This window comes from Pseudopodoces humilis, chromosome 2 (genome assembly GCF_049639895.1).
Source record: "Pseudopodoces humilis isolate 2021_Gansu_Grassland_sample_001 chromosome 2, ASM4963989v1, whole genome shotgun sequence".
Lineage (NCBI taxonomy): Eukaryota > Metazoa > Chordata > Aves > Passeriformes > Paridae > Pseudopodoces > Pseudopodoces humilis.
Genome location: NC_142201.1, coordinates 61508416 through 61524490, shown reverse-complemented (window position 1 = coordinate 61524490; position 16075 = coordinate 61508416). Strand labels below are relative to the sequence as shown.

Sequence of the window (16075 nt, the reverse complement as noted above, 5' to 3'; positions counted from 1 at the left end):
TGAAGAACAATGACTTGTACAAGCATGGGAAAAATAGCCCTCAAGCAGGTATATCCCAAGTTTTGGAAACAAAGCTCTCTTGAAAACAGAACTAGGCATAGGAGCAGGCCAAAACTGCAGAAACAGCAAACTTGTAAAATACTTTCCGGACATCCAGTGTCCTTTGTAAATAGAACTCCAGCACCACCCAGGCCCACAGCAGAGAAGCAGGTTCTGAACACATTCTCCACACCTCTAGGTCAGACATGACATCTGTTGGAGGACAGAGGTGAAATGGAGCACCAGGAGAAAGAGAATAGAAACACAACATTCCTGGTCTTCTACACTGCTTTAGCCCACTCCCTGGCCTACTTTTTTATCCTTTCCCTAAAGGGAAAGCTCCACCCAGCTGCCTCCTAGACAACACCAATTTGAGTTGCAGGGGCCTGTTCACTCTAGAAAATGTTCCCCAAAGGCAGTAAGACTGCACCAGACCTAGCTCCCTCCATCTTATGCGATCTTCCAAACCTGCTCTGAAATCCTCTGCACCGTCAGCAGCCACTCATGCCCGTGCTTAGTCAGCAGTGCAACCTGACCAATAACCCACTGTGAAGCCCATAAATTATACAATCTCACTAATACTGCCAACTTTTTTTTTTTTTTTTGGCAATTTTTCTGTGTCTTTCTTGGGAGCATTTATTTATACATCAGGGAAGACTGGCTGGGAGTCTTCTCCAAAGAACAAAAACTTTCACTGGCTTGTGCAATTGTTAAAAGCTATAGAACAGGCTTCAATGCAAAACTAACCAGCCACCCTCAACAACATGGTATGTGACAATTATTTAAGTCACTGTTTTCTTCCTGCACTTCTATTTGAGTGTTTCCACAAATCATGACTCCTTGCACAGGAGAAAATTATTTTGAAATAAGCTATTAACAGACTGAGATGTGTTGATACATAAAGGGATATAAAAAATTGTGAAGGTTAATGCTAGCTAGTGAACTACCAAGAAGGATGACTACTCACACTGAGCACATCCCTGCCCCTGGAGTCAGCTGACCTTGTTTAATGAATAAGTTCCTTTCACTCCATGCTCCTGCAAACTCAACCACGATGTTGCCCTGTAAATACAGTGCCTTGTAGGACAGGAGGACTGAGTGCTACCAAGCAGTGAAATTGCTCCTGGTTTGTTGCCTATCCAAACAAGCCTATCTTTCCTGGGCAGCCTAGCTCAGCTCTGGCAGGCTGAATGCTAGAAGGCCATAGCAATGGTTTATTTGATAGGAGCGAGGTCTGGTTTTGCAAGAACGACCTTTAAACTCCTTGTCCAGTATGTCTAGGGGTAATAACTCATTCGTTTCTACCATTAAACAAGAAGGCAGTCTCAGAGGCAGCCTAGCAATCCATGAGATTCAAACCATGACAATGAGCCAAACTCCAGTATCCCACACCGACTGCTGATGGTACAGGATGCTTTGGACACCTTCTCCTCAACACAAGATGTTGGATGACTGCTGGTCTAACAAGAAAAATTGCACGCAACCCAGAATAAATAGGTTATTGGTTGAAGTTTATTTTCTAGTAGCAAAGTAAAGGTCAGCAGCACCTGAGCATGCCTGCCTTATAAGATAGCTAAGAGAGGAAGGAGAGGAAAACAGGAAAGAACAGCAAACTGGGACAATCCCACCAGCTACTGCTGGTTAAAACAACTGAAGACACAGGTAAACTGCAGTTTTCTCAGAAAATGAAGTATTTGCCACAGCTGTGCATGAAGATTCCAGTGATTTTAATCTGTAAATATTGTCATGGTTTAACCCTAGCTAGCAACTAAGTACCACACAGCTGCTTGCTCACTTCCCATCCCCTCAGTGGGGAGGAGTGTCAGAAACCACCATCACAGCTTGAGAAAAGAACAGCTTAATAACTGGAACGACATAAAATGCAGCAATAATAACAACATTTATAATAATTACAATGCCAATGAAAGAGAGAGGCATAAAACCCAACAGAAAAAAGTGATTCTCAATACATTTGCTCACCACACACTGACCAATGCCCAGCCCACTCCTGAGCAGCAGTCAGAAACTCCCAGCAAAACTCCAGTAATTTATATAGTGGGCATGATGTTCTGTGGTATGGAATACCCCTTTGGCCAGTTCAGGATGCTGAACAAAAAACACAGCAGCATCACTCCTTCCATCTATTCTGCTTTGTTTACAGCCAAAGCAGATGATTCATCTCAGATGGACTTGAATGCATGGGAATGAAGACAAACTCACAGCCAGAAATTAACTTCTGAGGATTTTCTTCTTTGCCAGTCTGACTCAAGATCTTTTTTTGATACAGCATCACTAAAGAAAATGGGCAGGACAACAGCTCAACATCTGCCCTTGGCTGTCCTTCTGTATCAGTAAGATGACTTCCAGCGACCTTAATTCAACTCATCATGTAGCAAAGCCTACCTACCAAGCACTAAGATTATTTAACTCCTAGTAGTCTACATAGATTTCTCTTTTTATCATCTTTTACTTAGGATTCCAAGGAACCAATGCTACAACTTTGAGCAACATAGGTCAATTTTGTTGAATCAATATAGTCTTCTGCAGGAAAAGACGTAAAACACTTAAAAAAGCTTTCAAAGTATTTCTCATTCTGGACTTACCACTACTTTTATTTGATCTGATTTTTACCAGATGACTACTTTATTTATATCTATTGAAAACAACCTGTAAGGAGTCATTGGGAAAAACTGCTCATCCAACACTTAACTATTGTCAAATGGGATTCTTGCCTCTCTTCTTTCCAGATGTAGCTGAAAGGTGTTAAAGGCACTAACAGAAAGAACTTCTGTTCTCTGCCCCCAGAGGTTCTCCAGTGCTAAACCAGTCCGAGGAGGAGATGGTAACAGGAAGTCTCAGCTCTAGTAGGCAGTTAGAGATGTTTACTCTTCTGCCAACACTGATAACAATTTTGATGACAGCCTACAAAAGTCATCCAAGAATAGAAACTTCAAACGATGTTGTGTAAAAGAAGGTCAAGGGAAATGTACATGAGAAACACACAAACACAGATGGATACTTGAATCAAATGGGATATAGGATGTCTCACTGTAAATACCAAGCACCTGATTTTTGAAGAGGAAGATGTAGAACTTGGCTTACTAAAATAAAACATCAGTTTTCTTCCAATCAAGTACATTCCAATCAATACAGAGAACCAGCTTGGTGGTACAAGAACACAGACATTTGTTAGAGAGAGTCCAAAGGAGACTACAAAAATTATCAAGGCGCTGGAGAGAGTTGGGGTTGTTCAGCCCGAAGAAGAGGCTTTGGGGAGATCTTACAGCATCTTCCAGTACCTAAAGGGAGCTATAAGAGAGCTGGAGAGGGACTTTTTACAATGGCATGTAATGAGAGGACAAGGGAGAATGACTTCAAACTGAAAGAGAACAAGTTTAGATCATGTACTAGGAAGAAATTCTTTACTGTGAGGGTGGTGAGACACCAGCACAGGCTGACCAGAGAAGCTGTGGACGCTCTATCTATTATGGAAGTGCTTAAGGCCAAGTTGGATGGGGCTCCGAGCAACCTGGTCTAGTGGAACTTGTCCCTGCCTGTGGCAGGGGAGTTGGAATGAGATGACCTTTAAAGGCTCCTTCCAACCCAAACTATTTTGACACAATGTTTATGATTACAGTGGGTGGAAGGTGACTGGAGAATAGACTCACAAAGCTCCCACAACAGAAAACTGTTCAGAATAAAAACCTGCAGGAAAAATATCCTGGGGGAACAAAAAAAGTCTGTAACCATTATAACCCCTGTCTACATGTAAGTTCTATGCAAAGACAGATACTCCATTTTTCAGAAATACCAGTTTTAAATTTCCTATTGAACGTTGTCTGGGATGAAGATTATTATTAGTTCTCAACAGATGAGAGCAAATTCAGATATAATACTAGCTAAAAGTAATGAAGTCAATGGAAAGTACTGAACTAGTAAAAATGGTTAATCTGATATGCAAAGTTCCCATTACACTTTTACATGTAGCAAGACTGGAAGAGTCATCAATCTCTCCCCAGGATAGGCAGAGGATGAGTAAAAAAAGAAACTCTATACCAGTTGCTTGAGCTTTTAAAGTCCAAGGGCACATACAAGCAATGCATCTGCTGCTAAGATACATTCTGAATGTTATCAGCAAGAGGCCATGGTGATGATTTGTTTGTTTTGGGACTTTCAGTAGCTCTTCTTTTTTTAATAACAGAGGATCCTGAAATATCTGTAATTGTGCTCATCCATCCAAAGCTTCAATGGATTCAGATTCAGTTCAGCTGCAGTTCTACAAATTAGAGACAAAGTCTAGACAGAAAATACTTTATGAACTCATACGTGTTTCGTGCTTTTGCCAAAAGCAAGAGGTCTCTCTGTCTTTTAAAGTGAGGATGAGGTAGCTTACCAATTAAAATATTCTCTTTTTAATAAGAAACCACAACCTGAACTGATTTAATTTAAGGAACAGATTTAATTTAAATGTGAAATTTTATGGACTGGGGAGACTTGACCTGCTGAACATGAACCCTTTGGTCTATACAGACCAACCTTCCATATTTAAATCATATTTATTTCATTCCTCAACTTAAGCTACAGCTTACCTTGTACATTTCCTTCACTGAGAAAGCAGTTTAACTCCTGCACAAATCAAGTATTCTGCAGCATCTGCATGCCAGTGTAAGTCACTGGTTGGGGAGAATTTTAGGATGTAAGTTAAGTAATTAGAGACAAGAAAAAAATGCCTTAAACGTCTTCATATGCTAGAGATTTTCTGAGGGAAAAGAAAAGGCAGCAATAATACATTTCTCATGGGGTGCAGAATTGTCTGGTACAGAATTTTACACCACTGGCTTGAATTATAACAGAAAGAAATTAGTACTTGGTGGAAGAAAAGACATGGGCAAATAAAGCTAAACTAGGAAAACCTAACTATGCAGACTGCAGATCTTTCACCATGACAATTTTTTAATAGCAGCTTAGAGAAATACTTGATAAAAACAGCTCAGGAATTCCTGAGTCTGAACAGCTGAGCTGCAACAGGCGAACAAGGAGCCACATTTCCCAAACAGTGCTATGAACAGCCAACAAAAAATGGAGCTCCTACCCACGCACCACATATTCCAGCCAACTACGCCGATGAGCTCAAAGCATACCAGACCCTATGCCTTAAGGTCCTTGGCAGACTCCAAATTCTATCAATTTCCTAAACCACTTCAATTTTCTTTGGAGAAGTTTGGTTCTGATTTAGTTATCATATCACCTGTTCCTCACACGGGTTTTTTCCAACATATTCAGCAACAATTCACTCAAGCTTTTTTCCCTGATAATATCACCCCATATTCTACTTCAGATTCTCATTTTGTTGTTCTCTACCAAAACAAACAGTAGCAGAACATAACAAATGCCCTGAGCTTTTTCACAGCAATAGTATTAGTATGGCTTCCTGGACGACTACTAATATCCCTAACACCAAGAATCACAGGCTGCTCACCAAAGTACATTAGTAATTCCACTAAATCTATGAATTCCATCTAGAATTTACAAGCACTATTGGTTCATAGTACAGATTTCAAGAGAGTTACAAAGAATTAAGAGTACAAGAGAAGCAAGGATCAGAGCCAATGTTAAGCCAATAATCAGTGTGTAAACATTTTGAAACTAAAGCTGTAAAAACTACATCTCTAAAAGCTTCTGTTTATCTAGGTAGCTTGGTCTGATAAAGAAATGATAGAGAGAACAAAAATATTTGTATGACACCAATGAAAAATCCCTTGTTTAGCTTCCATGTTCACAATGTTCACATGTCCACTCTCCATGTGTGGGAGTTCACCAGATACCAAAAGAATTTAAGAAGAAACATCTTTCTGATTACACATCAGACACCTTCCTTCACCCCACACACCAAGAGTGCTGATTCAGCATTTGGGGTTCTAAGAGACTTTGAGTTCCCATTTTATTGTAGAGGAATGTCATTAAACTTGGCTGACACAGAGGAAAGCTTTAGTGTCCTCCCACTATGAAGGAAAACACCACCATATTTAAAAGAAAGATGTAGGGCTTTTGAAAAAGCTCTCTCTGCAGATCTAGTTTTTACAACTACAAGTCAGCCACATTTTCCAGAAAAGTTATGTTACCATCTCTCTCTAGTCATCTTTCTCCTCCTCCACACCTCTCCAAGAGGTTCAGCTGTTTCAAGGACTCACAGCCCAGCTGCAGTAGGGTGCAGCTGTACATCCTTGACTCACACGCTGCGGAAACAGATAACTGGAGTGCACTGCAAGGAAAGCTACAGTGCACGGAAAGAAAGTGCAAGATAAGAAAGCTGAAATTTCCAAGTATCATCACTAGTAGCTCAAATGCTCAAAAGAAAACATATCAGTGTGGAAAGGTGTGACATCCTGAAATTAAAAAAAAAAATTGGCGCCAGTGGGCATTGGCATTCATTCCAGGGAGCAGCAGATAAGTTCTCCTAGCTGATGCCTGCCTGGCCAGTGAAATGTCTCACTGAAGCACAGGCACGTTTGGGCTGGTAGGTCACTACATTCTAGCAATTTTTTATGTATATGCCTGCCAGAAACAATTGCTTTATACTTTTAAACCACATGTACCTGGTTTGCAGAGTCTCTGCACATGTACCCTAAGTGACTCAAAAAGGACAGTACTACAAGATGCTTTCATTTCAAGTCACTAAATAGTCACCGGCCAAGGATACATCCAATGTTCAAACCCACATCTGTACCCTGAGTATCTGCCAGTTACCACAGTACCTAAAGTCTGGGCCATGCTGCTTCCTAGTTACCACTACAAGTGCCCTTCACATCCTCAGAGATTTGGCAGGCACAATTCTAACATCAACCACAAAAAACAAGGCCAGTGAGCCAAGAAAGGCAAGGTTTCAGGTCTCTGTACTTTGTAAATGGCTTGAGAGGGGGATTCTTAGATGCTACCTCTATTTCCATCAGTGGCCTTATGTGTTAAGCTTCCTCAAGTTAAACCAACTGCATTGCTAAACACAAGTGTTCTGGTAAGTATTTGTCTCAACTGGTGGCCTGCTGTTTAACTTTTTGCTTGAGATCAGAAAGCTGCTACACAGCTTCTGCTCCAGTTCAGAACTGAAGAGGTTACTACCAAACCTCACTGATTAAAACACAGAGAGCTGGTGCTTGCAGGACAAGCCCCGGGATAGCCCCTCCAACATAACACCTTTACCAGAGGGAAGAAAAGAGCAGCCTCCTCCTGAATCCCTGCAACTTGAACTACAGAGTCATCCTGAGAAGCCAGGCTCACTGTAACAGCTTGACTTGGGAAAAGTCAATTTTCCCAAGCAAAAAAGCAGCAATTAGCCAGGCTATTAATTTGCTTGACTTCAGAGTCAGATGAAGCCTGCTCTCAGCTAAACGTAGCAATTCCAGTGCCTTCCAGGTCCCCCATGGAATCACACACTTGACAGCTTACTCATTTCAACACCCTGAAGATACATCTGTAAATTTGAGGAAAAGGCCTCAGATTAAAACACAATATAATGTAGATTTTTTTTTTTCCCCCTGTACATTAAAAGGCTCTCAGCAATCAGTTTTAATCGCAAGACAACAGATATTAGCTATGTATCATAATGAAGGTCTATTTCTGAATAGATAAAGGAAGCAATCTTCAGAAGCTGAAAGGTTTCAAACACCATGTATCTTATCTGGCCACTGCTAAGTAATGATCAGTGAAAACAAAACTTCACCTGTAAATGAAATTTGCAGGATTATACTGAAACCTGCCTTGTTTTTTTTCAGTCAAGGAAACTGACTACACCTGTTTTCATTCTTATAGGGGAGCTATGTTTTTAGGTAAATGGTTACCATGAACATCAGATACAGAAATTGTATCTGTTACTGAAAGAGCTGTGTATAATCTCCCTTCCATGCTATTATTACTCTGTGATGTAAATGCACCAAGACCTGGTATAGCCACACTGCAGTTTAAAAAACACAGATAACAAACGATTAGTAGTGACGGCATAGCTGTGGCAGGTCAGCCCAAGCTGCAGAAGGGTAAGCAGAAGTCAGAACATGTACATCAATGCAAGTCCACACAGTGGGATTAATATCGCAGCTAGGCATTATAAAACTGCATCTGGACTTCATAACAAAGCTTCTGCCACGATTTAACTGTATTATAGCTGTTCTCTGAGAGTGGATTGTTAACACAGCAGTCCTACTGAGGAGAAGGAAAAGCAAAAATCAAGAAAGGGCCTAACATTTTATTAATCTGTTTACACATGCCCAGTGACTAACTTTGAACGGAAATGCCTCAATGACAAGCACAGGTTAACATTACGCAATAGAAAAAAAAAAATCCTGTTTCTTCAATAGTCATCTCCATACCCTTTCTGCAGCCTCATAAAGGATGCAGAGGGGAAAACAATACACAGAAACACACAATAAGACTGCCTGTATAAAGTTGACTAAGGCATATTTGAAATAACTTTCAAAGAATTAGCTGATCGCATGGTGCTGTTTTCTACTGTCACTCGTTAGTAATCTAAAAGAACTCCTGAGAACTCCTCTTTTGTGATAAAGAACCTTTATCACAAAATATTAATAAAAAAAGGGCAATCTGCAGAAGCTAGTACACACAGATGTGAACACGGCAACATCACACTTCAGTCCACCTTCGCCTGGAAAAAGCTACGTGAGCTTTGGCCGTGGGACCCTCGGCCGCCGCTGCAGCCAAGTTACGGCTCAGCATCGCAGCAGGGGCACGGGACGGGCGCTGCTGCCGAGCGACCTGCGAGCTGCAGCTACTCACCAGAGCTCCATCCGCTGCCGACAAGCTCTCGTACGTCTTCCACGCTTTCTCCCTCACGCTCTCCGACACCTTCAGCGCATCACAGAGCACGACGAAGTCCGCTTCGCCGACCTCGAGCCTAGGAAAAACATCGCACATCGCCAGCGGGGACACCGGACCGCGGGGCGACCACGGAGCCCACACCACCCGCTGCCGGAGCCGCCCCGGGGTGACACCGCCCCACAGTCCGGACTCCCGGGCGCCGAGGGCCCCGGGGCGGCCCGCCCGCCCCCAGCCCGCTCCCGGCCCGGGCACCGCTCACCGGGGGCCGGCGGGCGGCGCGGAGCCGCCGTGGGGGCTGGGGCGCTGTGTCCTGGCGGCGGCCGCCCGGCGCGGGGGCTTGGGCGGCATGGCGGGAGCGGCTGCCGGGAGCGCCCGCCGCGGGCGGCACTGACCAGGGGCCGCCGGCTCCCGCTCCCGGCCCCCGCCCGCCGCCGAACCGCGGGAAAACAGCGTCACCGCCACCCTCCGTCACTTCCGCGGCCGCGCCCCCGCCCCGCCCGCGGCCCCGGACACGGGGCGGGACCGAGCGGCGGGGGCGCCGGGGCCGGGCCTCACGGAGCCGCCCGGGCCCCTCGGCCGAGACGGGGACGGCAGCCCAGCCGTGCCTGACGCATCAGGTACTCAGCGAGCCCCGGCATCCGATACATCTTTTCCGTGAGACGGGAAGAAACGCAGACCTGTGCATAAGAGTAGCTGTACAGAATAAGCGTACGGAGCAGGGCAGGAATTGCAGATCCTTTAGGAGCGCTGGTTCAACCAGACCAAGTGCTGGGTCCTGCACTTCGGCCACAGCAACCCCAGGCAGCGCTACAGGCTGGGGGCAGGACAGTGGGCCGGGGAAAAGCACCTGGGAGTGCTGGTCAACATCAGCTGAACATGAGCCAGCAGTGCCCAGGGGGCCAGGAAGGCCAATGGTATCCTGGCCTGTGTCAGCAATAGCGTGGCCAGCAGAAGCAGGGCAGGGATTGTCCTCCTGTACTCAGCACTACTAGAGTTATATCTCAGCTGTGTCCAGTTCCTCACTACAAGAACCTCCAAAGAAGGGCAGTGTAGCTGGGGAAGGGTCTGGAGCACAAGTCCTGTGAGGAGAAGGAGGTGGGAGTGTGAGAGGGAGCTGGGGGTGTTTGATATGGGAAAGGGAGGCCTGCGAGACCTTACTGCTTGCTCTCTGCAGCTGCCTGAGCAAAGGCTGTATGAGGTGAGTGTTGGTGTCTTCTCCCAGGTAACAAGTGACAGGACAACAGGACAGCAGCCTCAGACTCCGCCAGGGGAGGTTTAGGTTGGACATCAAGAGGAATTTCATCATGGAAAGGGTTGTTAAACATTGGAATGGGTGGGCACCCCAGTGAAGTCACCATACCGTGAAGTGTTCAAGAAACAACTACACATGATGACATTTGGTGCCACGGTCTAGTTGACAAGGTGGTGGGTGACCAGTCAGAGGTTGGACTCGATGATCTCAAAGGTCTTATCCTAAATGGTTCAGTGATCTCTCAATCTAACATTCATCCAAGTCCTAACTGAAACGTTGCTTTTAACACTGTGCGGTAAAATTGCACTTAGTATAAGTTCAGGCTGTGGGCATCTCCTGGACTTTAAGTCAATGAGATTCAAAGTGACCATGCCCTGATTCAATGATGTTAAAAATCTGCTTTGTTGTCTGCAGTTACATACTCACGTTTAGAAGGCAAATCTCTGCTGCAAATAAGCACATTTATTTTCAGACTTACATGATGACAACTTCTTAGAAAGGGAAAAATATTTGTATGTAAGGGTTCTTACTTCCTGCACATATCTGTCATTCGCCTGTAAAGTAACTACTTTTAGTGAGACTGCTGTCAAAACCCTGTATTTAAGAAAAATCCAAACAAAAATCAGCATGAACATTAATATGTTATACAGTTAAACTTCACTAGTATTTTTACATTCATACATTCTATTAATTTGTTCAGGCTTTTCCTTCATAATCAACTTAAAACGAGAACAGTGTCTGGCTTTCTGCTTTATAATTAGATTTAAACCAATTACAGAAAAGTGAATACAGAAGAAATCAAAGTATATAAACTCCAAATTAAATGTTTGATTTGTAAACTGTAGTGGGATTTGGACATTCCTGATGATGATTCTCATGAAACTTTGTCAGTAACTTTACCCTGCTTCTAAGCACATTTAAATACTTTTTGTATTCAGGCGGTACCAGATGCTTAGGAAGGAAGGCTTGGGGTTTAGGACTAAGTCTGTCATCGACCATTGAACTGCAGACAAGTAGACAGACAGCTTGGAAAAGTAAGCTGAACCCCTAAAGCACAGCTGAGTCCATTGCCTTCTCCTCACAACTGGCTTTAAGAGCACAAAAGAATTTGAAATGAGACCAAAACGTCTCAGAAAACTTGGTCACAACCAGTGGAGACCATGCCAGCTGTCAGCCAGTAGGAAACACACCCTCCTGGGTCACTTCCCTCACAGCTGCTTGAACATGCTGTTAGAGCCAGGCCCTGCATCGTCCAGATGGCAGGCAAAAAATTTGTCTCATGGCCCTCTGTGCATTGCTCCTTTTAAAGAGTTCACTAACCAGCCTCAGTGTAAATACTAATTTATTTTTTTTATATTGCTAGTGCACCACACACCTTCTCAAATCAAATTTTATGCACTTTTTCATCAAGCAAGGCTCTTAGGGCTCCCCTCCATAAACAAGTAAAACCAAAATATCATCTCAGAATGCTTCAAGTTACAGCTGGAGGGAGACAAAGGGAGGCAGCAGATGAATCAAGCAACAATAACATTTAATAATCCATCCCAAAGCTTTGGATATAGTAACTACATCTGAACTGCAGTAAGAAGAGTTAACATATATGTACTTCCAGAAAAAGTCACATCCTTGTGTAAAACGATATTTAAGTTGCTGCAGTTTTTTTCCCTTCTCCTTTTAAGATGTACTGATTTGAATTTTTTAATCCTGTATTCTAAAACATCTTCTAAATGAAGCCTTTAGGCTTCTCAATAAAATTACAAAGGAAAGAAAAAAATCAGCTCCTACTGGGAAAAAAAAAGAAGCAAAGGAAACACTGCAATGTCAAATAAAGTATTAATGATAATTTTTGCATCTGACCTGACAAAATCTTTATTCAAAACATCTTGCTGCAACTGCTTTTAGAGTATAGGTCATGGACTTATGTCCAGTCAGGCAGTCCTGACTCATTGTTTCCAGCTGCTACACAACCTTAGGTAATTTTATTATCCTAATTTTTTCACTTAAAACTGTTGCTGTAGTTTCGTGGTAATTGCCAGTGGGAATAAAAGCCATGATTTCAATTATAGTAAAATCAGTTTCCTGAAGTTGCATGACCAAAACATATGCATTTAAAAACCCACTAAATTGAGAGCTTCTGGATATTAGTCCAAATACTAAATATTGGCAGAATTTCTGCTTGAATAAAGCCCACAGGCTGTAAAACTCAAGGATTATAAAGATGTCTGCATGTATCACACCCATTTTCCTGCATGTAACAGGCAGAATTAACCAGGGAGGGGACATAACCTCTCCTGGCCAGCCTTTTCTGTGCATTCACATTCCTTGCACTGTGTAGCAGCCGCCAGCCCTCTGCCATCAGTGTCACCTGGAGCCCAGCTGTCCCTCTCAAGCCCCAGCACAAGTGCTAACAGGAGCAAGGAGGTGACAGACCTGCAGGCCAGCTCTTCACCAGCTGCTGCCCTACAGGCCCCAGGCCTGAAGAAGAGCCTCACTGGAGAAGCACCTGGTGCAGCAGACAGACCCAAGTGACAGTCTTGCTGCAGGAGAGCCTCAGGGACACTCAGGACATGGCTTGAACAGGCCCTTTGCACTCCCCAGCATCACCTGCCCTGGTAACACTGATTGCACTGGCATCAGCTCTGCCCTTGAAGCTGGAAAGGGTTTACTGGGGTGATGGGGTGAAACTGACTGGTTGTGCCTCTTGGTGCTGGTGAGCCTGACCCATATGCCACTGTTTCCTACACGAATACACAGCCTGAGATATGAAGAATAAAAACCATTTCTGCAAGTTAATATTTACAGTGATGTAAAATCCATAGGGACCATAACAAACATCTACCCATTTCTCTTTAAGACGGGAGGTATCTGTCAGATGTTGCCACTTCTAACAGCTCAAAGCCTTTCCCTATACACTGACATTATTAATAAAAAGAATATTTTTCACTGCACAGTTATACACATCTGTGGCTTGTTCTTCTCAGAGCACTACACAGGGCGCTTCTGGACTCTCAAGACTGCAGTGATGAGTTTAAGGCAGGAGTCTCTATCAATAAAGCATTTGACCAAACTGACAGTGGGATTTGAAAGGACACCACTGTTGTTACTGGATGGGAAAATGGCTACATGTAAATGATGCCTATGTGTAAAACCTCAACCCTTCACAGATACTTCTATTTAATTTGCTTGGACATCAGAAAGGATTTGCATTGATCAGAGCTTTTAGACCTGAATGTCACTTTTTTCTCTTTTTACTCCAATTGTATTTATCTATTTATAGAAGAATCATAACTACTTATCTGGACATTCCACATTTCTTGTTCTCTGTGAGAATGACTGTCAGAGCTGTGTCTGTTTTAACAGATTTGCACTAGTGCTGAAAACTAGAGTACTGAAAAATAAAATCCCTGACTGATGCAATTTATCAGATTAAGCCCTAGTGACAGTGCAATTACATCAGACAGAAATGATCATTCCTGGTATGCCTTTCCTTGCTTACAAAGGTTGCTGGATATCAATATAAATCATGCCCTTGCATGCACAGCTGCATCACACCCTGTGCTTTGTCACACAGGTACCACCCTGCGTCCTCAAAGTTTGAAGCAAAGTGTTTCAAACCCTGGGTGCATTCTGCCCTGGGAGGGTGCAGGGAGGGCATCCTGTGACCCTTCTGCAGGGCAGTTCATGTCAGCTGGTACCACAGCCGTCTTGTTGCTTGCATGGCCACATTAAGGACCCCACTGCAATCCTTCCGTTCCCATCCATCTCAGTCCCAGGTTCTGCTTCCTCTCACCACATGAGAAGCGTGCTCTGGCACAGGCATCACCCTGTCCTGCTGCTGGCCATCTCCCCAGCGAGGATGTTTCCCATGCCTCCACTTCCAAGATTTCCTAAGCCCACAAGAAGTAGAATGCACTCTCCTGGAAGTAGTTCTTTGGAATCAAATTAATCTTGGCCAACAACCTGAAAACTAACTGAAAATTAGCAACTGTAGCCTGTGAGCATAGGCATTTCTCTGAACTAAACCAACCCCCTATCTTGTTTCTTTCTTTTTGCTAGGAGTGAGTCTAAGAGAAAGACATCCTTTACTAATCCATGGCAGTGAGATACCCTAATTAGTTGAAAACATTTGTGTATAGCATTCCAGAAAAACTCCTGGTGTGGCAACAGCACTGTTGGCTCTTCTATGTTGCTTCCTCTGTAGCAGTAAAATCTCCCACCACTGGAACAAGCAATGCCAGTGAAGAGTGCAGCTCTGCTGATGTCTCTAAACCACAAGCTTTTGTTAACACTGATGTGTCAGATCTCCATCCTCCCACCCAACCCATATAAACAAACACATGTACGCACCTTGACAGACATCAGGGAACCAAACTCTTGCATTTTCAGTCTTGCAGGCCCAAAGGATTTTCTTCATGCCAAAACTTACCCTGTGCCTCTTTACTAAAGCTGCAAGACTTTACCTGGAGGAGAGAGGCCTTGGAGCTTTTATTGTGCCTTGCAAGCCCAGATTACATCAATCACATTGACTGGTCACAGCAACTTGACTCATGCAAAGACCAGCTGAACATCAGAGGCTCTTTGGGACCCATGAGAAAGCAACACAGCCCCGTACACCAACTAAAGATGGTGGCACAGGATATTGATTTTGCTGCTTCAGTAATAAAGTATGTCTAAGCATTAAGACTGACTGTGGTTTTTTATGAGGAGTTTTAAAACTATTTGCAAAGATAATTGTCCAATGAGGTAATTTTCACACTAACCCTCTTCTGGAACTCGCTGGGCTGGAAATGTGGTTTCATCAGTGCAGCACAGCTATCTTTGTTTATTGGACTCTTAACTATTATTATACTTGTATTTATTATATTATTTTAAAAGGAAAAAAAACCCCAAGCATCTCCAAGATCTATTTCCATGGATTTGTGTGTCACGCTTCATTGACTTGAGGGCAGAAGTTCCAACGTGACCTTTCACTGCACTCCAGGTATTTTAGGTTGTCTTCCTGCACAAACTGCCTGGCATTTAATAAGACACAAGCGCATGCTGGGAGCTTTTCCTCAGTGCACATGAGTTTCTCTCTCCTTCCCCACACTTATTCTTACACTGCTGATGGAAGTAAATTTCCTCCCAACAGCCTCAAAAGCTATTAGGGATGGGCATACAGCGTGATCAAAGAAACCTCCCATCTGTCAGACCAAATCCTTTTCTCCTCCTGCTCTACCACCCCTTCAGCAGCCTCACTGACTGGTGTCTCCATTAAAGGGCACACCACAGATCACCAAGTTTGGCTACTCAGTTTTATTTTGAAAACAAGTTAAAGACCATACGAAGCTTGCTTACAAATTAACAAGTTTCATGTTTAACTTAGGGAAAATAGGAACAGAATGCTCCTGAAAAGGTAGAACACATCCTTAAAAGTACTTCAGTGTGAATCTTGCGTCATACAGGGCTGCAAAGAACACACCAGCAACCTTGTGCTGACATATTCTTGACCTTTGTTGCAAGAGCACAATTGCAACATCCTGAATGTCTGTAGCTAAAGTATTCCCAGCAGGTTTTCCAGCTTGCTTGCACATATACTGAAGTGCAGCTATGCAAATATAATTTATACATTAACACCTAGCCTGCATGCATGTGAGGCCTTATTTGATGTTCATGATTGCCATGCACCATCAAAAATGGATTTAAAAAGTCCAGCTTCATAATACAGCAGTTATACTTTTAATTTTACATATAATGCACTTACACCAGGACCAATCTGTAAATTAAGCCACATGCAATGAAAAAAAAAAGTATTGTGTATTTAGGAAACTTCCTTTAAAACAAGTTATTTTATCTCAGTCCAAACATTCACAATAGCAGGAAGCTGGATCATAGCATGTTTACAATTGTATAATGTCTCCAAAAACAGCAAAGCATCCTCCCACTGTATTAAGAAAAGATGAAAAATAAGATTAGCAT

The 16075-nt window shown here is 43.3% G+C and overlaps 1 protein-coding gene across 1 annotated transcript in view; it reads right to left on the bottom strand.

The window, feature by feature from the left end:
• RB1 (RB transcriptional corepressor 1) overlaps positions 1-9213 on the bottom strand; it is a 71408-nt gene extending 62195 nt beyond the window's left edge. The window contains exons 1-2 of the mRNA XM_005516359.3: positions 9125-9213; positions 8824-8941 (exon numbers count right to left, since the gene is read on the bottom strand). Of these exons, the coding sequence (XP_005516416.2) occupies positions 8824-8941; positions 9125-9213 (207 nt within the window). The remainder of the gene's footprint in view (positions 1-8823; positions 8942-9124) is intronic.
• Between the last annotated feature and the right edge of the window lie 6862 nt (positions 9214-16075).